Here is a 25,349-nt window from a genome sequence, read left to right as displayed (position 1 = left end):
GTGACTATGTAACTCTCAGTATATCATATTTATCAAAAGGAAAATGAGAGACTTATCTCCTGCTGGAAAATGCCTGATAAATTAAAAGGCTTGTCAATATGAATGTTGATTTATGAATCTTCTGACACATTCAGCACTGTAACGTCTATGGGATCTCCCAGATGACATGATCACCTGCCACAAATGTCTGAGCTCTCTTCTTTTCTAAAGCTGTGTTCTTTTCAGTAGGATACAAGCGTCAACTTATTGTTTAAATGTACATGTTGCTGTTTTTACACTATGAATGTGCCAATAAACGCACTTTGCATTTAAATGTAATACAGTGAGTTGCGTGATACTTTTCAAACTTGTTTACACAGGAAAATCTGCCAGCCTAGCCTTGTAGTAATTGTTTCCCTGCACACTTTAGATAGAGATATAGCAGTCTTTCTTCCAGTTTAGTTCAAACTACTTCTGAAAGGCCACATGTAAGTGAAAAAAGCTGCAAAGCCTATTGTCTTGAAGAATCATACATATTCCCACTAGGAGAAACCTTCTTCTAGAATTTTATCCCACACTTATCCACTTGTCCTTAGGAAAGCTCTGTCTGTTGCTCAGGCAATTTTTATGTTGAAGAATGCCCAGCTACAGTGCTGGTGACCCAGAGACGAATGTGAAAGCTATGTGTCCTTGTTTAAGTGAATTTCCCTATAGCTCAGTAATTACTGTTAATGATGTCAGCAAATCCTTTATTTTGTTGTTGTTGTTGTTGTTGTTGTTGTTGTTTTGTTTTGTTTTGTTTTGTTTTGTTTTGTTTTTATTCTCCCAGCTAGGAAGCCATCTGCTTTACATTATGAATGCTACAGTACACAGAAAGTATGGAAAGTCAACGTTTTATTTTAACTATCCCGTGCTTGGACATTACTGGAATATCTGAATTCACATACAATGAATTCAACATGCAGTGCTGTCCAAGGAACTATTATCCAGCAATTGACTGCTGGAGACAAACTAATCCTTTTAATCTCTTGAGAAGCAATCCCAGGGGTGCTGGTTTCTCCACTTGATGCTTGTACATACTGTGTCCAATGATAGTACTGGAGGAATGCATAAAGTGTCTTTGGAAAAAAATTTTAGACTTGAGATCACCCTCTCTGTGGGGTTTATGCTTGCTGTTAAAGCACGTCCTCGCTGGCCCTGAGCAATGCTTGAGATTCAATAGGACAATGGAAGGACCAGGCAAAAGAGCCCTAACATGAATTTATAACTGTTGGTTTTCTCCTCTGGTCTCAATGCCTCCTGTGCTGGACACAAGCAGAACAAAGGAGAGGGATGTGTGTTTCTTCACCTCCTCAGAGTAAAGAGTAAGTTTTATATAAAGAGTTGTTTCCAATTATTACAGTATTAATACAAAGAAATTATTAAGAAACATTTACCACTGTAAGGCTTCCTTTCCTGTAAACTGTACTTACATGTACTCTCTCTAAAAGGACCAGATGAAGGGTTTTTTTGAACTGTTTCTGTAGATGCTCAAAAGCTGAGGACACTGTGAAATCAGACAGAAGCCTTGCCAAAAAATGTTTATGCGCTGACAAAGCTGTCAAACACTGTGGACAGATGTTCAGTAATTATTCTCTGACTCCTCTATGCTGAGTCTACATGCACAGCATATATATTCACTTCATAATGCAGCTCAAACTGCCCATCCTGAGTCTGGATCTGTGTCTGGACTTGGTCTGTATATTTATACACAAAGTACTCCCCACAGATTAGTACCTTGACAATTTCGTTCTATAGCTGTTTTCAGAACCCGGGGTCCCAAAATGTGATATGGGTCTTACCTTTTTTTCTTGTAGTAGCTGTTCCTGGAAAAGCTTCCAGCGTTTAAGGTGGTGGGTGTCCCACTTCTCCAACTGAGGCACCAAATTCTCCTGCCACTCCTCTTTCAATAGTTCACATTCTCTTACAGAGAGGCCAGTCACAACAGGCAGGGTCTGAAGAAACAGCTCATTCACCAACTCTGCTAAAACACTGGAAGCTTTAGAATACAGCTCCTAGGGAGGCAAAGGGGGACAAAATGAGGAAGGTGAGAAAGCAAACCTCATGACCCTTTGGAGCCATATGACTGCATACTGTACAATGCCAGTGAGGGAACCATGTCCCAGTTAACACATTGGACCAGTAACCCCTAGAGATAAAATCCAATGCCAGTAACGCCTGAGTTATACCAGGTTTTGTAGATGGAATCTGCAACAACATACATGGTTTAAGGCACATAAAGGCATTTCAAATGCAATAGTGGCATTAGCACAGGATATTGAACCCTAACGGTTGTCCACGTGCAACTGCAATGCAACTAAGGTGTTGTAAATCCCATAGATTTTGCCTGTCACTGTGGAAAGAATCCTGTGTAGCACAACACCTCATAGGCATATTTTTAAAGGTGGTGACATAAAATGAATAAAGGCAAGAAATAAGGAAGAGTTAAAAGGGACAGTGTAGCATTTAGGTAGATAAAATTGACACTAGTCATGTTAATAGTTGTTGCTCTGAAATATGACGTTCTTCAATACCTTCTGGAAGGGCAGAATTATTCAAATCCATCTTGATACAGAACAGCTTAAAGCCTAAGAAAACAAACATCTTCTGGTTTTGAATTGCTGAGCCTGTTTCATTCGCAAGAGGAGTTTGGGTGATTTAGTCAGATGGCATCGAAGCTACTAAATCTTTTAAAAACCTGTAATTTCAATGTCAAATACACAGTGATGATATGAGCTGCCTTTGCAAACTTGCTAGAAATTTGAGATAATCCCTGAGATAACTGAGTGCAGGTAGCTTTCCCTAGAGGAAGAGAGAAAACAAAGACATTGGAAAGGTCACACAGACACTGCAGTACTCCAGCAGTACGAAGAGCTGTTTTTGTGTGAGTTCACCATTGTCATATCAATCAAAAAAGCTTTATTGTCTGCGAGATTTTTCTTTCATTGTAAATCACTGTTAGCCCTCTTGAAAATACTTAAATTTATTTCTTTTCCTGTAAAATAAAGCTAGTATTTTCAAAAACTCTTTTCAGCATTTCTCTTGCAAAACCAAGTCAAGCCTTCTAGCTGTAGCTTTCCTTTAAATACATGTTTAATCACAGTCTCTTAAGTGATTAAAATCCAGAACCTCTCAAAAGAAGTACAGTCATATTTATCTAAATGTCAAAAACATTTGTCTGCAGCTCATACACATGAAAATTTCTAGTGGACTTGTCTGGTTTTGGGGGACACTGTGTTATTGTCTAAGAGCCCATTCCAGTTTCTAGATGTGGTATCATAAAAATAAATAAATGAAGAAGGATGTTAAATTTGCAAACTACTACTACTCAGAAACAAGCAATGAACAGAATTTAGGCTGCACATTCAATCTGGCTCTGTGCATATGCCCCCTTAATGATCAATTTTGGCTTCACATACTGTTTCCACAGAACCTTTATTTGTTCAGTGTTTAGGTTTATCAATACCCATTGAGTGGACAGATTTTTTTTTATTTTTTTTTTAATTTATTTTGTATGTCTCAGTTATTGTAAAATACCCAAGCTGTGCACTGAATACTAAATTATTATTTTCCTCCTGGGATCCCTGTAGGATGCTAATCACCATATTAATGAGCTGTTTCACAAACAATAAATAGCTTAGTTTAACAGCTCCCTGCAGCAACCTCTACTTATGGATAAAATCGAGGCACAACACTATCAGAAGTGTTCACTACACTTTTGAGATGAGATGTCTCATTTCTTCCACTCTCTTACTTGTTAAAAACATGCAGAATTTTATGAATCCAGCTCCCACTGACTTTGTTTAACCTCAGACTGGGCCCTGGCCAGAAATTATAGTTGGAGACACAATTGGATATCTCATTTCTGGTAACACTTCTCTCATTTCTGGCTATTGCTCACAATCTGGACATGACAGTGTCATTAGGGTAACGTCTGACCAGTGATATATTTCTCTATGCAGCGCCTTTTCTTACTACGAAATGGTTTGGCTGGCTAGGCTAGCCTGCTTAGTATGCAACAACTTCTGTCAAAAACCTAAGTTCTTTACTCTTCAGTGGTTTGGTTTGAGGCACTTTGTGGTCAGAGTGCACCCAGTGGTGGGGCTGCTCTGCTGCTGTAGGTGACACTGGAGTGACTGTGCTGGGACCTGCTTGGTGCCCATGGTTGCTGCTGCTGGCATCCACACTGGGGCCAGACTCTGTGAATGCATAGAAAACGTGGTCTCACAGTGTTTCTGGCAGCACAGGAACAGGACAGTGGGGAGGCAATGTTAAGTGGCCATTCTTCAATAAATTGAAAATGGTTTTACAGGGAAATGGTTTTACAGGGAACCGCAGTCCAAAGAATTCTGGATACCTGTACACAGACGCCTACGCTGCAGGTACTGAATGTAGCTATGTCTGCTCTGCTAAAATCTCCCAGATTAAACAACTAGACCGGGCACTGGGAAACACTGAAAAGTAGAATGAAATCTACCACACCAGTCCTAAATTATTGGTTGAAACATGCCCCATACAGCACAGAAGTGCCTCAGGCTGCATATATCACTGCAAAGACACTATGCAGCACAGGTAGATTGTCTCCTCTTTAATTATTCTAGCTTCCAGCTCCTGTTACAACACGAGGCAGCATTCATACCATCTTCTTAACAATCTGTTTAGTTGTGGACCTGGTTTAGCTTGTCAACACTAATGCAAAATGGTCTAAGTTCTTTCTGCTGCTGCTTTATTTTAGAATTCAAGTCTCTAAATCCTGGGATTTAACATAAAGATTCTATTTTTCTAATCTTTGTATCCCACACCACATTAAAAAAAATTATCAGTCTGTCTCTGTAAACCATCTCTTCTCTGAGCTATTCTTGTCTTTTGAGACAATTTAATTCTCCTGCCCTTACTGGGCATTCCAAGATATAAAAAATTCTTTTGGGTCTAAAATAGTTCAGAGGAAGTCTAGTGAAGTCTGTGGCATTTCTATCGCAATCTCCAAAGATCTCAGGCAGGGTGTTAAGGAACTCTATTCTTAAACAAACAGAGTTCTATCTACAGCAACTAAATTGCTTTGCAACACATTTTGCTTCAGAACTGATAGCATTTCCCTGGCATGCTGACATCCCTGTATTATTATTTACCAGGAAATCTTTTGCACAGAACCTAAAGAATGCATTTTGTTACTTGTCGTCATGCCATTTTGTTTAAAGATCAATTGAATAGCATTCTGCTTGCACTCCCTGCAGCTTCAAATTATATTGTATACTTACTGCTCGTGCTACCGGAGCAGAAACACAGATACCCAGGAAAACCGTTATTACATCTTGTTCCCACAACATGCTTAACTACATAACCTCGTTAGTGTGATGGGCAAAGATGTCTTCAGATCATAAGTGCTTAATTATTTGCAAAATACTTCATGGTCCTCTGCTGAAATTGGTGTGAAAGGACAAGAAAGTGGGACTAGAAATCCAGGAACAGTTTTTCACATCAACATTTCCTTTAGAAAGGACAAAGCCGAGCAAATACATGGAAGACAAATGGGACTGAGCGGTACGTACTTTTCATCTCACAGACGCTGCCAACAGGCAAAGGAACAGGAAGCTTGGTCAAGTGCCTTAAGTCCCTCTGAGAGTGATTTTCAACAGTACTGAACACTTCAACTTCTATTATAAATTCTGTTCTGTGCAGGACACAAGTCCTGCACTTACTGGTCTCAGCTGCAGTCTGGGATCACAAAATAAACCTCCATCAGTGATGACTATCAAAATATTAACTTCTCTTCAGCTGGTCACTGGGTTTTTTAACCTGAACACATAATAATATGTACATTACAGCCCATGCAGTCCAGCACAAACCCTAACATTACAGCATGCCCTACACGGAGAGCATATCACACATGTACAACGTGATGGCTATACTGTTTAATGCAGCACTTGTAGAAATGCAGTGGAATGGCTTTAAAAGATTTGGTAGGGGAAATGGTAAGTCTCCATTTAGGGAAAAAATGTGGATGTGATTTAATTCTACAAGTATGATTCAAACTAAGAAAATAGTTCAAAATATTTGTATTATAAGGAATATACTCTATTTGAAACAGCAATAAAGTCCATCTGAAACAAGGATAGTGCACTGCATATTATTTGTTCTCTAGGAAAAGAACAAAACCAGTAAGAAATCTTACTGCTTGAGCATCTTGTTTTTGGACTAGAACCCCTACAAAATAGTTCCTATAAACTCCCTGATATACCATTTCTTGTTTGTAGAACTTTTACTTAATGAAATTTATTCAAATTGATTCCATTAATAGAATAGCTGATTGCAACGTTGAATGAACCTGTTTGTAGTACCTGGCAGTCAATCTGAAAGCTTTTCAAAAAATCTCAAGAGAAATTCATCAAGCATAAAGAGATCCCACAGGGTAGATGCAGAAATAAAATGGGCTGAGATTGAAATGCTGAGTGCATCTGAATTTCAAACAAGGCAGTAAATATATAATTTTGTCAAAAACCAAGGGAAATACACAGTTTATCAGATTTCACTACAAATCCAAAGATCAGTATTAATGCTTTCCCTTACAGACAAATGATTAAGGGTTCCTACATGCAGATGAGAATAAAGAAAATAATTAAATTGTGAAGCAGGAAAATATATTTAGACATGCTGGTTGCATTGTATTTTAAATGCCACTGTCTAGGATTTATTATCTCTAAGAGGCAACTGCATAGTTATTTGTTGACTTGTGATAGTTACTTGTTAATTTCAGATACAACAACATTTCATTAAAATAATTAACATTTCTGGTCAAAGTTGTAGAACACTTCTGTACCTCACGTCCAAAGGCTAGGATACTTGTTTAGGGGGCAAGAGACTCATACTGTGTCTTATTAAGGAAAGAAATTAAATAGATCTTACTTCCTACAGTAATTCCAAACGTTCTTGGACACCACTGGCCACTAGAAGATACCTCCCATCATAAACTCAGGCTAAGTGGGGAAAAGCTGACTGCATACATTTCTTCCTCTATTCCACAAGAAGAATTCTGGAATGCTAACTGCACCCTGCTTTTAAGCATCGACACCACAACACAATGACATGGAAGTCATCCTTAGGCACAAGCTAATAATAATAAAAATAAATAATAATAAAAAATACTTTGAATTCCATATAATAAAAATGGGACTTTGAAATTATAGTTTGCCCTCTCATTGGTCTTTGATTATTTCAGGAGGCAGTTTCAACTGTAGCTTTCTACCTTTTTAGAAATTTGCCTCTGAGATATGGTGATATCCTTTACTAGATCAAGCTATCAGCAGACTATGTATACTTACAGATACAAAATACATTTTCTTATGCAATAAGGCAAGAAGAAAACTTCAGAAATAAGCCTATACATATCACACACCCTGTATTTCATATCAGTGCATATGTTCATAGTGACTCTTTGTGAATACCTACAGCTGGGCTGAACTTCTTCGGCTTATTGCTGACTCTTGGTTGAGGCCAGCCAATTGCTTTGGGCACCCAGAATGACCCATGTTGTTCGGTGATGAGATAGGAAAGGCTAATGGAAGAAACATTTGGGTATGATTTTACAAATATAACAAACGTTTTCAGAACTGTAACTGTATGTGCAAACATAGTAGAGATAAGGAGCTCAAAGCTTTGACTGAAATGACCAGACCAAATTCAATCAGTCCACCAACCCGGAATTAGGGTGAGTTCATGTGGTAAGAGTTCAATCTACCAGATGACACAGTCTTTCAACCTTTTTGTATCAAGTCACATGGCAAAATTTTCAAAAGTGAGCATTTGAGACAAGCTGTGGGTGACTCATCTTGATAAGAAGCTAGTGTTGAATAGCCACACATGCCATCCACTCTATGAAAGCATCCCCAACCATATCTCAACTTAATGAAATTATATAAGGAAAGCAATGAAAGAGCGAATCTCTAAGAATCTGTACTCATCATTTTGACAAGAGATAATTTTTCCCCTCCTATTAACCGAGAAAAACATCAAATACTTTGCTTCAACCTCACATTCAATGTTTACCCATTCATAAAATGTTTATTACCTTGCCTGTTGATAATACTCACTACTTAATAGCTTTTAATCTAAATTCTTGTGCATTTCTATGTTTTGTTAAGTCAAATGATATAACATTCTGGTGAACTGCTATCAGCAAAGAGGAATTATAAATGACAGTAAATGTTGTATTTTTATGGTTTTGATGTTAAGGCTGAGGAAAAATAATTACTTTACAAGGGACTATGTAATTCCCGTCTGTTAATTGATTTCCTTTTGTGTAATCTGCATGTCTGTTTTCTTAATAAAGATATGTTAACCATCAAGCTCTTTTCAGTTCTCCCTTCCCTGCTGAAATAAGCAGGTAGTTCACCAAAATAATTAAATAAATAAATAGAAGTAAATAAATAGAAGGAGAAAGAAAAGATTAAAGGTTGGTTAACATCTCTCTCATATACTAAACTTGAGACAGATTTGCAAGGAACTATTCATTAATCTTTTCCAGAGTTCAGGAAAAATAGAAGAGAACATAATGGGTATGGGGGGAGGAGGAGATGCTTTAACTGACCTGTGAAAGAAAATTACAGTAATAATTTTCCAACTCAAAAGCTACTCAAGCCAATAAAAAACTGTTATTTTGACACAGTATCCCTTCTGTATGGGAAAACTCTGAAAACTATGTTTACTGAAAGTATTAGGCTAAGCCTTTCCATTAGCACAATTGACACAATTCCTCCTTCAGTTATGACATACTGCAAGAATCAAAATCATTTGCCCCCCATTCCTCAACTTGCACTTCAAAAATTAGTCACGGAGCCTGTGCTTAGACTTAAGACTACTCACCTACAGTGCATTATTTTAATCCACTTCTATGGCTGCAAAGTCCTACGCAATCCAAATACAACTCCTTCGTTCACTTCAGGCATCAACAGATTCCAGTGACCTTAGTTAAACCATTTTAATTGATTTATTCATGTGTACATAAAACAAACCTACTCAATTATTCTTTGCAAACACAGTCAGCTTCCAGACCATTGCATTTTTATATATTTCTTCACCAATTTGAATAATTATTTAATGTACTGTAGCACTCCAGGGTATGGTAGTGCTACAGGGCTACATCTTGGTGAACTCACAAACTGTTTAAAAGGTGAAAAAATGAAAAAAAAAAAAATGAGAAGGGCTTAGAAGAACATTGTGAGAACAAGATTAGGTTGTTCTCCCACAAGTCAGTGGAACTTGTAGTGAAGTGACATCTTTTTTTTTCTTTTCTGTACCTAGGATATTCACTTATTCATCCAGTACCTGGAATATTCTACTTATTCATGAAACTACATCTGTGAGGTTTGCTTTCCTGCTTGCTTATACTAGGACAAACCAAGGTAACTGCGGAAAGAAATCAAGTAACACTAGTGTGCAACCGAAGGAAGAAAGGAGGACCTAAACTTTTTATCATGTATAACCTGGACAACCTATAATTTAAAGACCAAATTGCTTTTTTAGCTTCTTATAGGGTATTAGAGCTTAGGTGATTTGCTTTTAAACTACCATAAAGTAGCATTTTAGTGGCTATCTTTAGATCATAGTGGCTATGATCATGTTTATGCATTACACCATCCTAGGAAGAGCCGTTAAGAGGTCTCTACAATCTGTCACAAAAATGAAATTATAAAAATAAATAAACACTACTCAACTATGTGGAAACAGCTGCTGTAAATGACTGCAGGTCAAACAGAATAAGAGTAAATACAGAGGTGATAAAGGTTTTTAGAAAGAATGGTAGAAATGTGGGGTGAAAAACAGAAAAAAGAATGGTGCTGAGGGTGTGGAGCTGGGCCTTGGCGAAGGCAGGTCTGAGTCTTGCCAAGTCCTCTTCCCTTGAAAAAAAGGTGTAACGACCTTCCAATACAGCAGTCCAGGACCATGAGTTTAGGACCATGCCCAGGCACTCGGGTTTCTGTGCTTTACCAAGTCAATCTGTCAGGGTGCAGCTCTTGAGAACTTTGTGCCTTGGCTGAGCAAGCAAAGGACCGTGCTGCTTGTGGGGACCATGAGGTTTTGCAGACGCACTTGCTCAGTGTGGCCAGCAGTGAGCAAAGGGCTGGACAAAACAGTGGCCTGATGGTGATGGCTCTTCCGTCTTCCTTGAGGATTTCTTCTAGTTGATAATCTACAGCGCAAGTTTTGATACAGTACTTAAATAAGAGTGGATGGTTTAGAAAGTTAGCACAGGGTGAAGGATAGGTGCCTCCATCCTCTGACAGTTGCTTTGAAAGCTGCCAGTAAACATCCTTAGCTGAAGTTATGCCCAGATAAGTCCCTAAGACGAAGTCCTTTTAATTCGTCTAACTGGGTGCTATGCACCTCTCCAGCACTGGTGCTGTTACATTGGTAGACAAACTTATTGGATATTGGACCAAATGGTCTTCTATCTCAGCCAACATAGCTGCTCTTTACTATGGTATTGGTGTTTATTTGATAAATTTCAGTATTGATGGGGCTCCAAGGACCAACTTAAAAAAGTAGATGACTTGGATGTGGAAAAAAAAAAAAAAAAACACAACTTACTTTGGTATCTACTGCCATTAATCTGAACAGAACATTGGGATTGATTCCAGTTCTGGGGGCTTACAGCTAAAGCCAAGATGGCAATGGGTACACAAGCAGGAACTTAACTGGAACCCTAAATCCTGTGGGTACTGGATGATATTAGATTGTTTAGCCCATAAAAAATAAGTAAGTGATTGCTTGTAGTCCTGGGCCAGCAGAGAATATGAGCTACTTGGTAAAGGGATTATATAGAATAGCATTGCTAAATCATGGTTACAGAGAAGTTGTGATCTATGTAACACTTTGCTCCTCTTGGGTTTAGCTCCTAGTAGCACACCTTAGTCTTATTTCTCCTAAATCCAGGGGCTATTTAATTTGTGTGTGTGTTGGGGGGCGGAAGCATAACTACCATGTGCAGCTTTGCAGGGCTAATTGTTATTTGCAACAATAAGTTGCAAACAACAATTGAAAACAATTGAATTAAACTAGTGACAAATTGAAAGAGGGAACCTCTTTCAATTATTTTTCAACGATCCTGGGAATTTGGAGAGGTCCCGGTAGACTGGAAGCTGGCAAATGTTGTGCCAATTTTCAAGAAGGGTCAGAAAGAAGACCCTAGCAATTACAGGCCTGTCAGTCTCACGTCAGTGCCTGGTAAAATCATGGAGAAGTTGGTTCTCGGACTTATTGAGGTGCACCTGGGGGACAAAGCAGTCATTGGTCCCAGTCAGCATGGGTTTGTGAAGGGTAGGTCCTGCCTAACTAACCTGATTTCCTTTTATGATAAGATCACCCGTATGGTGGACCAAGGGAAACCAGCTGATGTGATTTTTTTGGACTTCAGCAAGGCTTTTGACACGGTTTCCCATAGGATCCTACTGGACAAAATGTCCACCATACAGCTAAATAAAAACATCATACGATGGGTGAGCAATTGGCTAACGGGCAGGGCCCAAAGGGTTATGGTAAATGGGGCTACGTCAGGCTGGCGGGCGGTCACCAGTGGGGTCCCTCAAGGCTCCGTTTTAGGGCCGGTACTTTTCAATATTTTTATAAACGATCTGGATGTAGGAATAGAGGGTATTTTGAGCAAGTTTGCTGATGACACCAAACTTGGAGGAGTTGTGGACTCAAATGAGGGCATAAAGGCCTTACAGAGGGATCTGGACAGGTTGGAGAGCTGGGTGATCACCAACCGCATGAAGTTCAATAAGAGCAAGTGCCGGGTCCTGCACCTGGGACGGGGAAACCCTGGCTGCACGTACAGACTGGGTGATGAGACGCTGGAGAGCAGCCTAGAAGAGAGGGATCTGGGGGTCGTGGTAGACAGCAAGTTGAATATGAGCCAGCAGTGTGCCCTGGCAGCCAGGAGGGCCAATCGTGTCCTGGGGTGCGTCAAGCACGGCATCGCTAGTAGGTCAAGGGAGGTGATTGTCCCGCTCTACTCTGCGCTGGTGCGGCCTCACCTCGAGTACTGTGTGCAGTTCTGGGCACCACAGTATAAAAAGGACATGAAACTGTTGGAGAGTGTCCAGAGGAGGGCTACGAAGATGGTGAAAGGCCTTGAGGGGAAGACGTACGAGGAACGGCTGAGGTCACTGGGCCTGTTCAGCCTGGAGAAGAGGAGGCTGAGGGGAGACCTCATCACAGTCTACAACTTCCTCGTAAGGGGTTGTCAAGAGGCAGGAGACCTTTTCTCCATTAACACCAGTGACAGGACCCGCGGGAACGGGGTTAAGCTGAGGCAGGGGAAATTTAGGCTTGACATCAGGAGGGGGTTCTTCACAGAGAGGGTGGTTGCACGCTGGAACAGGCTCCCCAGGGAAGTGGTCACTGCACCAAGCCTGTCTGAATTTAAGAAGAGATTGGACTGTGCACTTAGTCACATGGTCTGAACTTTTGGGTAGACCTGTGCGGTGTCAAGAGTTGGACTTGATGATCCTTAAGGGTCCATTCCAACTCGGGATATTCTATGATTCTATAACAACATAAAAATGGGTCTTAATGCTAAATATTTAACTACTTCTATTTTTTTTTCCACTCTGACTGTGTTTACAAATATATGAATTATTTTTTTTGAAATAATCTTGCAGTCTTTGGATGCCTTGAGGACCATAGGCTGAGGACTATTTATCTACATACATGAAGAGCATGCTAATGTGGCTCTACAGAGTTTCAAGCAGTTTTTCAGTAATATTACTAGGCTTCAGTTTCTACTGGAGGGATAAAAAGCAACTGAACAGAACTCTATTGTTAAAAGTCTTTTTTTTCTAACTTATTTAGTAACACATGCTGACAATTATGAAAACATAGAGATTAAGTGAACAACAGATTGTTTAAAAAAATCTTTAGTTTATCCTCTTCCTCGCTTGTGGTAGAACAGCAACAGCAGAGTCCAAACCCTATAAATGACTGCAAAGCAAATGACTATCAGTTAAGCTACAGAGAGTACAGACCTTCTGGAATAACAAAACCGAGCTCTGCAGTGTTGGCAGATGTGCCCAAAACAGCTGTTTCTACAAACTAGCTGTTTCGAACCCAAGTGGGACATAGCTCTCACAGCCCAGGGCTGAATATTGCCTTGGGAGCATTGCTGGTACCAGCTGGTTAGTCTAATGTTTGCTTGCTTGGGTCTACTTGAGCTGCAGTCACACCACTGCACTGTGGAGTATCTCAAATTCTTTTTGCTTTCCCAGGAGTGTCTTGCCCTCACCACTGGAAGAAGTAGCTTCTCCCTAGCAGGAAGATGTAGAAATTAAGCAAAGAGGTTAAGCCCTGCTGTTCAGGGAAAGGCTTCTGGTTGTCCAAGGTGCAGTTTTGTTCTGAAAGTGTTGGTGAAACAGAGGAAGAAGCAAAGGCATTGTGGTTGTGAGATGCAATTCCTTCCCTCAGTGTTAAATCTATGTTTGCTTTTATGGCCTGGGTAATAGTCAAATTGTTTAACTACTTCACTTCCTCATCTGTAGAAGTCAGAGCAGTTCCATTTATCTATAGTAGGGCTATGCTCTTGTATTTTCTTTCTAGCTTATGCTGCTTGTAAGGTATACCGAGAAGCAGTATGCCCTTCTGAAACAGTCTGTACTATCTGCATTTAGGGCGAAGAGAGTAAAGTGCAGTTGTGCAGCGTGTTAAATGTCACAATAAAAATGTTTTATTGTAAAAATAGCTGGAAAACAAGATTTGTGGACCCTCGTCCAATAGATGCCAGTTGGATTACAGTACTTGCAGTTTTTCATGTCTGGCAATATTTGTATGGGTCTAGGAATAAAAGAGCAGCTGTAATATGGAACATAATGGCTTTGAGCTGAGTGAATTGGCAGAGTTCAAGTTTGTGCAGCTCTCCTGGCAACTTGGCAATTCTAGAAACACTTAATTCACCCAAACCAATTTTTCTTTAATGAAAAAGAAAACTTTGCTACACTACTGAAAGAAGTAGGATATTCAGTCTGGTTTTAGTGTCAGTAAATCAGAGTATACAACAAAGGAAAGCAATATAATTTTACAAATAAAGTAAAACTGTGCAGGGGAAAAAAAAATGTTTGGTCTCCAGAGGCTTCATGTGAAATGAGGAAGGGGCTGGAGAAGAAGTCAGTAACTCCGGAGAACTGAGCACTCACAGTAATATCAGCAGACATGCTGACTTAAATAGTTTTCTACAATTAATCTACTCTGATTCATGGGCATAGCCCTCCAAGCAAAATTTTTCCTTCTCCAAAGCAGTAGTTTTTCTCAAACATCCTGTTGTTTGCTTTATTACATAAAACCATGGTAAAAAATATTTTTTGTTCTAAATACAGTATATTTTTTTTTTCAGTTGAATTTCAAAAAGCGCATATGGACCAGTGCTAATTAAGATTGTGTGGGTATCTTATCTTGATGTGCTGGAGACTACAAGTTTCCATAACTCCCTGATCTGGTCATAATTAATCATGACAAGGATCCTGTTGAGCTGTAAGTGATTAGTTTCAGCCTAATTAAAGGTCACTGCCAGATACGCTTTTAGTCTTCATCAGATAGATCATATTATCTTATTTTTTCAGTACAGACAGAAAATAATTAAAGATGACGCAAAGGAATGATGCATCTACATATTTTTCAAATAAGTAAGATCACGAGGTGTAAAAATATTACTTATAACAAAGATCTGAACTTATTTCAAGGAACTAACTAGTGTCAAAATAATTTTTTTTTGAGAGGAAAAAGAGATAAGAAAACTATTTTTGGATATGTAGTGAAGTTAACTAAGAATAGTATCATCCCGCCACGGTGTGGAGGAGATAATTGTCACTTAAACGAAGTCTCTCTCCTCATATTAATGCCAGGCATAGTATACTCTAAATGTTATTACAGACTTTTCAGCCACTCAGATAGCACATTTTGGCAGACCATTTAGGTATTTTCTGATTTATACAAGGTTAGGAAACATACTGTGTTGGGAATAAAATGGAAAAGGCAAGCTAATGGAAAAGACTGTTCTGTTTCAATCTGTTTTGCCAGCCTAGCTTTCTGGAAAAGCCATGATCTCTTCTGCAATTCTCCAGTTCCTCCCTGAGACCACGCATTGTGTCATGGAGCTAGTGGATCTTCAGGATTATTTTAGTTAATAACATATATCACTAGAGGTGGTACCTTGTAGAGAACTGCAACAGCCTCTGTGCTCTCATAGTCATCTTCCTCTTCCAGTTCCCACTCCGCCTGCCGATGCTTCTCTAACAGATCACGGTAAGCCTAAGAGAAACACAATAGGTATATAAATGGTATATTTAAGTAGCTGGAAATATAGTTTTAATAGCTTGTGATCCTCTCCCTCCCCTTTCGCAGCACTTTCTCATGTACCCTCATAATAATAAGTGGTTATGTGGAATCTTAACTCAGAGGGACATGAAACTTGCCTCAGCACCTTAATTTGGGCATATCCAGTCTTACATATGAAACTCTACAGCCTTGGCAGTTTGGGGTACCTAATACTAGAAAACATTTGAAATCATCTGATTTGCATACTGCTTGCCTCTGTATGTGTATCACTTCATCACAGCCAGAACTGAGGTGCAGAATAACCAACATAAATATCTCTTGTAACTATCACACTGAACAGGACTTTTGCATTGGGGTTGATCATCATGTCCCGTAGTATGGTCAGATGGCTCTCCGCCTGAAACACTAATCTAAGACTTGGTCCTGGGTGTGAGGTAGACACTTGTTCAAGGGCAGTGGATGGACAATTTCAGTCAGAGACAAGGACCTGGCAGCTTTTCCAATACAATTTTTGCAAAAGGGTTTGCAGAGTTAGCAGAACATGCAGAAAACGGAGCACTTATGATCTTCTTCTGTCTCTGCACAGCAATCTTCTCTTGTCATAATGTTCCACTTGCTGTTTTTCCTTTTTTCTTCCCCAATATCTGAAATACTTCATAGGTATCTGACAGGTACTTTTCCCATTCACAGAGTGGGGAAAAAAAAGATCCAGGATCTGATTTGCAAGAGCAGCTGGGAAAATGTAAGGTGGCTTTTTTTCTTTACTGAAAAATAAACTACTTTTTTATTTAGAAAAAGAGAAAGAAAAATTTAAAAAAAAAAAACCATACAAAAAGAAGAGAGCTTTAATATGTTCCTGGTGCATGAAGGAATACAGCTTTGCATGCCCAACTGCATCCTTTCATAACATTGCCTAGAATGATAGCTGAAATGAATGCCAGAACAACTGCCCATTCCACTATCAGCAGTGACTGAAGGCTGTGATACAGAACATCTGTCACTATAACATATGTCACTGGCCTAACTGGGCACTAATGAGACCTGTGGTAGTCCAGAGACATCTGTAGTAGCCATACCTGCAGCAGTGAAGATAGGGTAAAGAAGAGAGTTCATGGTTCATGACTGGGGATCCTCAGGCAGACTGTGGTACTAATGGGCTGCAACATTGCTAGACATTGGTTGACAAGGAGGCTGCAGAGTGACTATGGCCAAATGAAATTAAACCAAATGAAACTATGACCAAATATTCTTGCTGCTTTTTTTTTTTTTCTTTTTTTTTTTTCCTGTTTGTGTGTTGTTTTGTTGTTGTTGCTGTTGCTGTTAAACCATCCATGACACCATTTCCCTTTGGCTTCATATTTCTTACCATTGTTCTTCCAGCCAACATCTGCTGCTGCAGTATATGATATTAAAGGCTTGCATGCACACAAGTTCATTTATCCCATTAAGCCTGAATAAACTCAGTCAGGACAGAGTCAACTTCTGTCTTACTATCAGACTATTATTAAAAAAAAATAAAAATATAAATAACCTATGCCCTAAACCTTTATTTTTTTGTTGGAACACACTATTCTGATTGCAAGACCTTTGTATTAGACTTTCAAATTGAAAAACTGAAGCTCCAAGGATGCAGTAATGTGATAGAGGAGAATCTCTGTCTAACTGGACTGTCTTTCATAACTGTGACTTGTATATCCAGTGGAGGTAGGGCTGAACAAGACTGGCTTACTATAACTGGCACTTTTTGGCTTGTGTGCTTCACTGGATGATTCCTATATTTTCTGCCAATAATAAATAAATAAAATAAATAAATAAAATGCTTCTTTTCCAGTGGAAACATAGATGAAGTAGACAGAAGGATGTGAGGACTCTAACCCTTACTTTATAATCTGTCATTCTGTCATATAAAAAAACACAAAACAGTTACAGCAAGAAAATCATTACCATCCAACTCGTGTGTGTTCAGAGAAACCAATGTGAATAAAGTTTACTGTAAAATTCACCTTCCTCATTGGCAACAACTTCAAGTCCATCAGAAAGGTCAGTTACTGTACAGGCTGCTATAAGCCCTTTGATGGGGTGGCACTGGGAAGGCAGAGAAAAAAGTGCATTTTATGGGTATTTGATGGCTTATGGTGATGATTCAGGCCAACTCCTTAACTGCTGGTCTATCTATGGAACTTTGAACCAGGTTTAAAATAGCTCCTCAAGGTTAATGGGACTGTTTGTGCAAAATAATTATTGGACTATTAAAATCAAACTAGGGAGCTGCACATGTACATATTTTTCTTATTCTTTAAAGAGTCTTTGGACTCAAGGACCCATCTGTTTTAGGACAAGAGGGGCTCTCCGTTGTGGTAGTAGAAAGACTTACATTTCTGTCCTTTAATACTTGTTCGCAGGCATTTTATAACATTAAGAATTGTGTTCTGTTCTGCAGCATAAAGAACAAATTGTTACTTCTGCACATTCCTGATTAGCCTGACATAAGCAGCTCGTTACTCTACAGTTTAACTAAGTGTAATTGTTAGCTTTCTAAGGCATACAGAATAGAGCGCTTCCTGCATGAAGCTGTGTGGCTGTAACTTTGAAGGGGAGAGATTTTGACACAATTTCTAAGCTTTGTTTAACTAAGTTGGGATGCGTCAAGGATGTTTGTGAGTGATGTATATAAAGAAAATACACTCACGAGCACTCAATGGATACAAAAATGTGTGACAATTAACTGTCTCAAGTTATGAAATGACAAAGAAATAAAATGTGTTTTAGTATTTTAAAGTGCCTGAAACCTCATTTGTCTATATGTGATAGTAAAAGGAGTTTTGAAGAGAACTATGCCAGACAGGTGTGGCAAATAAGAACAGTAATGGCATTATCTAATTCATACAATATAGAACTTGGTGTGCAGTACAAGATTGCATTGTTGAGAGTAACTACCTTTGACAGTTTGCTACAGTTGGAATCTGGGTCTTCTCATATAGCAATTTATCAAAGTTATTAGATTTCATCAAAATTTTAACACTGCTGGATATAACGACTTTAACCTGAAATTATTTCTTTTCATGAAAATTGACCATTGATTTTTTTTTTTTTTTAATAACTTGGGTCTGTGGTTCTCAGTAGTTACAGGAGTTTTGCAGCTGTCAGCATTTACAGCTGAGAGCTCTGATTTACTATATACATTCTGAACAGTAACAACAGAGATATTTTTCTCTATAGAAAATATGGCCAAGAAAATATTACATTGGTCACTGTATACCATATTAAATTATCTATTGCAAACCTTCTCTAAGGTATCCTGCCAGTGTTCATAATGAGTTTTCCCTCTGCTTATGTGAAATTTAATAGCCTTTTGAGCCTCAGTAACCTCACTCACAGAATGCAATTAGATCAGTACAGTCCGCTTTCTTCTATAATGTAGGCCAGATACTTTCATCCTGAGATTTCCTGTATTGAACTGAACAGAAAGTATCTAAGTAAAGGATGTTTTCTACATGCAATGTAGCATTAACTCCCTTTGGCATTTGGTTCCAACGTGACAATGTGGAAGAGAACACCCTAGGCAAGCCTATAGACAATAGGATGTCTGACCCTTTCCTACCTGTGCTACTGTAGATGCTTTTCAAGAGAATCCTCCATTTCTATGGAACTGGGAGAAATCTGAAGCATATATAGCCTGAAAAACTAATATAACATTTTTATGTGCTCACCTTAAGAAATTCATCAAAATTTCCAGTATGAAAGGTTTTACTAAGGAGACTCTCTTGTTCAGCTTTCTGTTTGCGTTTGAACTCTTCTCTCTTCTTTGCACGGCATTCCAGTCTTTTCAGCATCAGGTCTTTACTTTGCTGGATACATTCTGGAACATAAAACACCAATGATTAGATACTGTAACTCCACAGGGAGAAAGCAGCATCTGCTACTGTCACACAACATAAGCTCATGGAAAGCTGTTAGTAAACAAAACAAGAAAGTAATTACCAAACAGGATTTCAAATTTGTTTCTTACTCTGATGGTCTTTCTAGATGGAAACTTTTGGGTTGCTACATGGGACTTAAATCTATTATTTTTTTGGTTCACTACCATCCTACACCCTCCCCTTCACTGGTTTCACTTCTATCTAAAATAAGGAGGTCCTTAAATAATGCTCTTCTGCACTTAGGGTTTACTGACTATAGGCATTTTATAATAATTTATAAACACTGACTTTACATAAAACCAAAGCCTTGATAGAGATATTTCTGCTGTGAAACAAGAGAAACATTACAAAACAGAGGAAAAAAACAAGCAAACAAACATAGATATAAGTTGATTTTTAAGGAATGTTAGTGGCTGAACATATGCGAAGATGATGAATTAGGCATGCCAGTTGTAGAAATAAACATCCATGAAATAATCTGTGACATGAGTTGTTTGAGTCTGTGAGCACTAGCAAACTGTTCACATGATTAGCTGATGCTTTTCAAGTGGAGCTAGTCTGTAGCATGGGAATTTTGAAGTAGAAGGGGTTTGAACCAGATGACCTCCAGAGGTCCCTTCCAACCTCAAATATTCTGTGAGTCTATGAATTGCTAACCCTGAGATAAGGCACAATTTCATATTCAAGGTTAGTGATGATACATTCTTGCATGCAGAAAGAATATACTGCAACAAGAATAAATATGTTCTGACTACTCCATTCACTGAACTCTAACCCTGATGCTGTCCCACTAAAACAGTTTTCTACAAGTATGCCCATGAGTAGTAGATATGGTTCTGAAAAAAATCTGTGAGAGTAAAACTCTTCTAAATATTCAGCTTTTGACTGAACAAATACTAACATTTTCCATGAGTGTTGATGGGAATCACTGAGCCTATTTCAGAACCTAATGAGGTACTGAAATCACTGAGCCTAATTCAGCACCTATCAGAGAAGGTGGGGATAGTTTTGCAACATAGTAGACATTAGGTAACACTCAAAGTGACACAAAGAAGAACCTTAAATCAGTAAGACAGACGAGACTTCATTACAATTGCATACTTTACCGCTAGGCAATCTGAGTGGTTGTGCAAGGAAGAAGAAAAGACTATTTAGAATACCTTAAGTCTGACGGAGCAAAACAGAAGAATTTCTAAAGATAGTAACTGTTAAAATTATCTTCTTACAAGAGTGACAGCAGAACTGTTTTTGTGTACCTTCTCCTGGCTCCACATGGTAGAAGTAATAGATCATAAAACAACATTTTTCACATATCTAGGTATTACTGTCCCTAACGTTAGCCAGTATCACCAACAGAGTCAAGTACATAAACAGTAAATGGAGAAATCTTAAAAAAATACTTGCAGCAGATGTGACTCTTCTTCAAACTTCAAATTAATGAAATAAGATATAAATTATATGAACTGCAGAATAAGTACAAAGCAATGCCTGGAACAAGACTTAGAAGGCTTAAAGCCAAAGTCCACCCTTCACAATAACAGAATTCTTGGCCAATTCATCAATGTTTTTAAAACAGAGGGGTATAGGGCCAAAGCCGTAATTTTTGTGCTACTTAATAAAACTATGACAACTCATACCCAAATTAGTTAAGTCATGACCTCCTGTCTACGTACTCACCATTAGTGATATGTGCTAGTTGTTCCCAGAATGCCTTGTGCAGGTCTGTTAAAAGTTCTTCCTTTTGTCGGACGGAGAGATTATTCTTTACAGTTAAATGGTCCAGAATATTTGATACAATATTTAATCTACACTTACACTCTTCTGGTATATAGAACTTCAATGAATCAATCATTTTCACCATAAGCTCCCAATTAAATAACCTTTCTTGAATGTCCTAAAACAAACAAACAAACAAACAAACAAACCTGTTAAGAAACTAAGAATGGGTCTTTAGTTGTGCTTGTCCTTTTATTAAGTTATTCAACTCCGAACAATGCAGAAACCTCGGGAGGCTTCTCAAGACCACATGGATAATAATCTTGATGTACTTAAATACTTCAGAAAATCTTGACCTGTTTAGGATAGCAGCAGGTTTTAGTTCACATTCACTTGACAAAGCAAATCTAAAACTACTGCTCTTTTCACTACCTGCAATGTCAAGATGTTAAAGAGGGAAAAAAAAACAATAACGAGTTTGCAGAACAAACTCAAATTCTCACGGGGTAAAGACAGAGAAAAGGACAACATGGAAATCATTGACCTTTTTTCAAAATACTGTATGGCAAACAACTGCATGCCTTTATTTTGAATTGAGAACACATATCTCATTTTGGCACTGCTGGGATTCCATCAAGTGTGTAGTTAGCTGTAGTTCAGTAAATATACGAAAAATGACTGTAACTGTCTATGACCTAGTAGCTTCCATTGCATTATTAGAGAAGCCCAGGATTACAGCAGAGAGCAAAATTTCCTTTGTGAAACTGGAACTACTTTAGACAATGATATAAGGTTGGAAAGAGCATGACAACTACTCTACTTAATGGAGACACACAGACTCTGACTTTGCAATGAGATGCAAGTATAATGGTAGTGACCTCAGGTAGGAGTATTTGCTCTATTTTGTATCCAAACACCTCAGACTGCCCACTTGAAAGAATTACTGTACAAAAGCACAGCGTGGGTCAAGTGTGAGCAGCTGCAAAGATTATATTCATATATGGCCAGCTTGGTTTACTTAGCTGCAAAACCAACAAGTTAATAATCACTGCATCTTTTTATTAGTTATCAAAATAAAGCTAGCTATCCACTTATTCTCCAAGTTACTAGAAAATGCAGTGGGACAGATTCTGATTATACTGTTTATCTATAAATTCTAGGTGACTCTTTCAGTATCTCCTAAACAAAGCAAAGCAAAGATATGGACAAGGTAACAAAACAAAAAGCACAGTGTTGATGCATCTTTAAGTGTATTTTTCCTTCTTAAGACCATACTCCTAAGAGATGCTAAGGGTTTTCAATTTTAGTTAAAGTCACTGGACACAAAGAATTGCCCTCAACTGACAATCTCAATCTAAATGAGAAGTTCTCAGTCAAAGTGTAATAAATATTTTGAAAGAAAAAAAAATATCCTAATGCCCATGGTAATGATTCTCCCTCACACTGGATCTAATGCTATTGGCTCCTGGCTCACTGGCTGCATTTATATCGTGCACACCACTTTTTCCTAACATGACCGCCTAAACGGTATTTTGAGAATTAGAACTGACATGGAGAGAGCTCACCCTCCTGTGAGTCTTTATAAAGTGCAACAGAAGCTGAACTCTTTGTAATGAAGCTGAAAGACACACAATTGGAGTAAGCATTCTGAAGACAGGACCGACAGACTCTGCACACTCGCATCATGCTTTGTGTTCAGATTGATTAGAGATTTCTCAGCTTTCACTTATTTTTGTACTTTACCATTGCATGAAAATCCTGGCATTCATTTAATAAGCCTTCTACTGCAATCATCCTCTCGGTCAGATCCGTTGTTATCTTTGTTGCTTTGGCACTTGAGCATTTTGATTGGTCCAAAAAAACCTGCTGGGCTTTGTCAGTCTGCTTCCAGAAAGCTTCCATCTGTCGAATACGAATCAAACAACAATCCATTTTTCCCTCATTAATCATCTAGTATTTCATTACCCCGAGAGGCATATGAGTCTACTATGAGATTCAAGTCACTGAAACTACACACAGCTTTCAGTGTTAATTACAGTAGAAAGCATTATCCTGAGACTATTTACCGTATGATGATACATATATACATGTTGATGGCACATAAACAGTATGTTGTATGTTTGGCCAATCCTGAGTTTTTTCATTGGAGGTCATTTTGAGTTTGTTACTTCTCCACATACTGCATCTGCTAAAGCCTATGATATTGTTAGTGTTAATAGGAAAAGCAGAAAGGGTAACAAACTTATTTTCTGGGAAGTTTCTTCATCTATATGAGTAGGAATTCCAGTCAAATATGATTTTTGCTGAAAAAGGAAAACTAAGAATCTTCACTGTTTTTCATCATCAAAGCCTTTCATAGGTACATGCTACATAACAAATTTATTAACCGTACAAGAATTAACTGCTTTATGCAGTATTGGCAGAGTGCATCTGTTGATTCTAATATATTATTGTAAGGATAATTTCTAGTGTTAGGCTCTGATCCCACAAACACGACTGTGCACAACTGTGAATATTCTGTGGGCTTCAGTGGGATTACTAGTATACATGAAGATAATAAAATGTATTCGTCACCAAGATTTACGTTAAGGATCTGCAGTCATATGGCAAAGAAAACCTTTATATTACTGGGGGAGAGTGGATTAGTTCAAGGTCCTGATGTATAAGAATCTGCATAGAGGGAAATAATTTTAAACACAGATAAAAAGCTTCTGCTAGCATTAAGAGTGACAGATCCACTGGAGGATGACTGCCATCAGTGAATAACTGCCTCATGTTGCTCAGCAAGGCTGCCGGGGAGTTTTTATGTGACTAACACTGCAGAACACTAAACAATCAACTTCTCACAGAACAAAATTAAATTGCAAAAGAAACTTCACAAAGGTCTACCATCGTTACTAGGATTTCTTCCCCTGTAAAGTGAAATGCACAGAGAACCAAAAGAAAGCTGAGAAAATTTCTAGTGAAGCACTTAACCATCAGACACTAAAAAATGTTAACTCCTCTACAAGAAAGGCCCAAGGCTGAGATAATGGACTGTTTAGTTCAGAGCTGAAGTGCTGTGGTCAATCAGTGCAGGCAGCCTACAGAGCCATCAGTCTGACTTGTCAGTCTCGCATTTTCATCAACAGTGAATTTGCTCAAACCTCAGAAACACGACTGGGAAGTAGATTATCTTCCAGGCTATGTGGTATACTGGGAAATAATATGAAGAATATTTTTAACCTCCAGTTTTCTGGACAACAAGCTAGTTCGGATACAGAGAAAGAAAAAAACTTGCATTATTTTCAATGCCTACAATTAAGCTTTTTTTTATTAAAACTATGTAAATGTATTATAATGTGCAAAGCTGCTGAAGCAAAATGCTTTGGCAATGCAAATATGCAAAGTATACTAAAAGGTTGTACGTAATTATTTTCTTAGTAATTATTTCAGCTGAAAAGAAATTATATTCTCTTAATACTCTTGCAGTTATACAGTATTGAAGAAAACATGGTGCTACGATGAAATTCCTGGAAGTCAGACTATATACCAGGCTTAAAATATATCTTACCATCTGACAAGCAGTACACATTTTTCATGTCTAAACCCAGTGTGACAAAACAAGTGTTTGTATAAAAAAATGTTGGCTGCCAAAGGGAGTCGGAAATACTCTGCCAGAGCAATATAAAAATGTTTGCAGAACTCATGAACATCTAAAGTACTAACTGTGGACTAGTCAACACAACAGTTAAAAAAGCATTAAAAAAAAAAAAACAAAACACATTCCTCATCAAAAGAGTAACAGTGGAACAAAATTTTCTGTGAGTAGAATTAGAAAGTTACATTGTCTATTATGTGCTCAGAATATTCCCTTTCTTTCCTTTCTAAGTCTTCTAGAGTCTGGTACTCTGAATTATGGGCTCCTGACATCTCAGTATTCTGGAGTCTACAGTCAAGTTGCTTCTGTAATTCTTCAAAATCCTGAAAAAAAAAAAAAAAAAAAAAAAAAAGCAGATGATTTGCAGATGATTTGTTAAGCTGAAAAACATATATTATTTCTAATTTTGGAGGTGTATCTGTATGTCAATTCTTGCATATGAGAAAGAAACTGAACAACAGGATCCAGAAAGCTTGCTCTCTGGGTAACGCACTTCCAGGAGCAAGGAAAGAAAACGTGAAGTATATGGCATCTCTGAATTACACTTGATACAAATATACACATTTCTACTAGGAAGTACCGTTGCTCATCTCCACTGAACTCAAGTTTTAGTAAACACTGGTCCACGAGCTTTTGTACTCTGAATCTATCCATAAATGTTTTAATTTTAACACACATGCCCCATCTTACATGGCAGATATGTACATGTGTGTTTAAAAGTACAGGTAAGCATC

At 38.3% G+C, this 25,349-nt stretch overlaps 1 protein-coding gene across 1 annotated transcript in view; it reads right to left on the bottom strand.

Annotated features, from left to right (window-relative positions):
* EVC (EvC ciliary complex subunit 1) overlaps positions 1 to 25,349 on the bottom strand; it is a gene marked incomplete at its 5' end in the record, with an annotated part of 55,334 nt that overhangs the window by 18,162 nt on the left and 11,823 nt on the right. Inside the window, 6 exons of the mRNA XM_084286655.1 lie at positions 1,821 to 2,033; positions 15,214 to 15,312; positions 19,050 to 19,198; positions 20,937 to 21,153; positions 22,719 to 22,877; positions 24,801 to 24,938. Coding sequence (XP_084142781.1) covers positions 1,821 to 2,033; positions 15,214 to 15,312; positions 19,050 to 19,198; positions 20,937 to 21,153; positions 22,719 to 22,877; positions 24,801 to 24,938 — 975 coding nt within the window. The remainder of the gene's footprint in view (positions 1 to 1,820; positions 2,034 to 15,213; positions 15,313 to 19,049; positions 19,199 to 20,936; positions 21,154 to 22,718; positions 22,878 to 24,800; positions 24,939 to 25,349) is intronic.

The sequence above is a fragment of the Netta rufina genome (genome assembly GCF_964035555.1).
Source record: "Netta rufina genome assembly, chromosome: 4".
Classification (NCBI taxonomy): domain Eukaryota; kingdom Metazoa; phylum Chordata; class Aves; order Anseriformes; family Anatidae; genus Netta; species Netta rufina.
The sequence above is the reverse complement of the archived record's forward strand: the minus strand, read 5'-3'. Positions and strand labels throughout refer to the sequence as shown.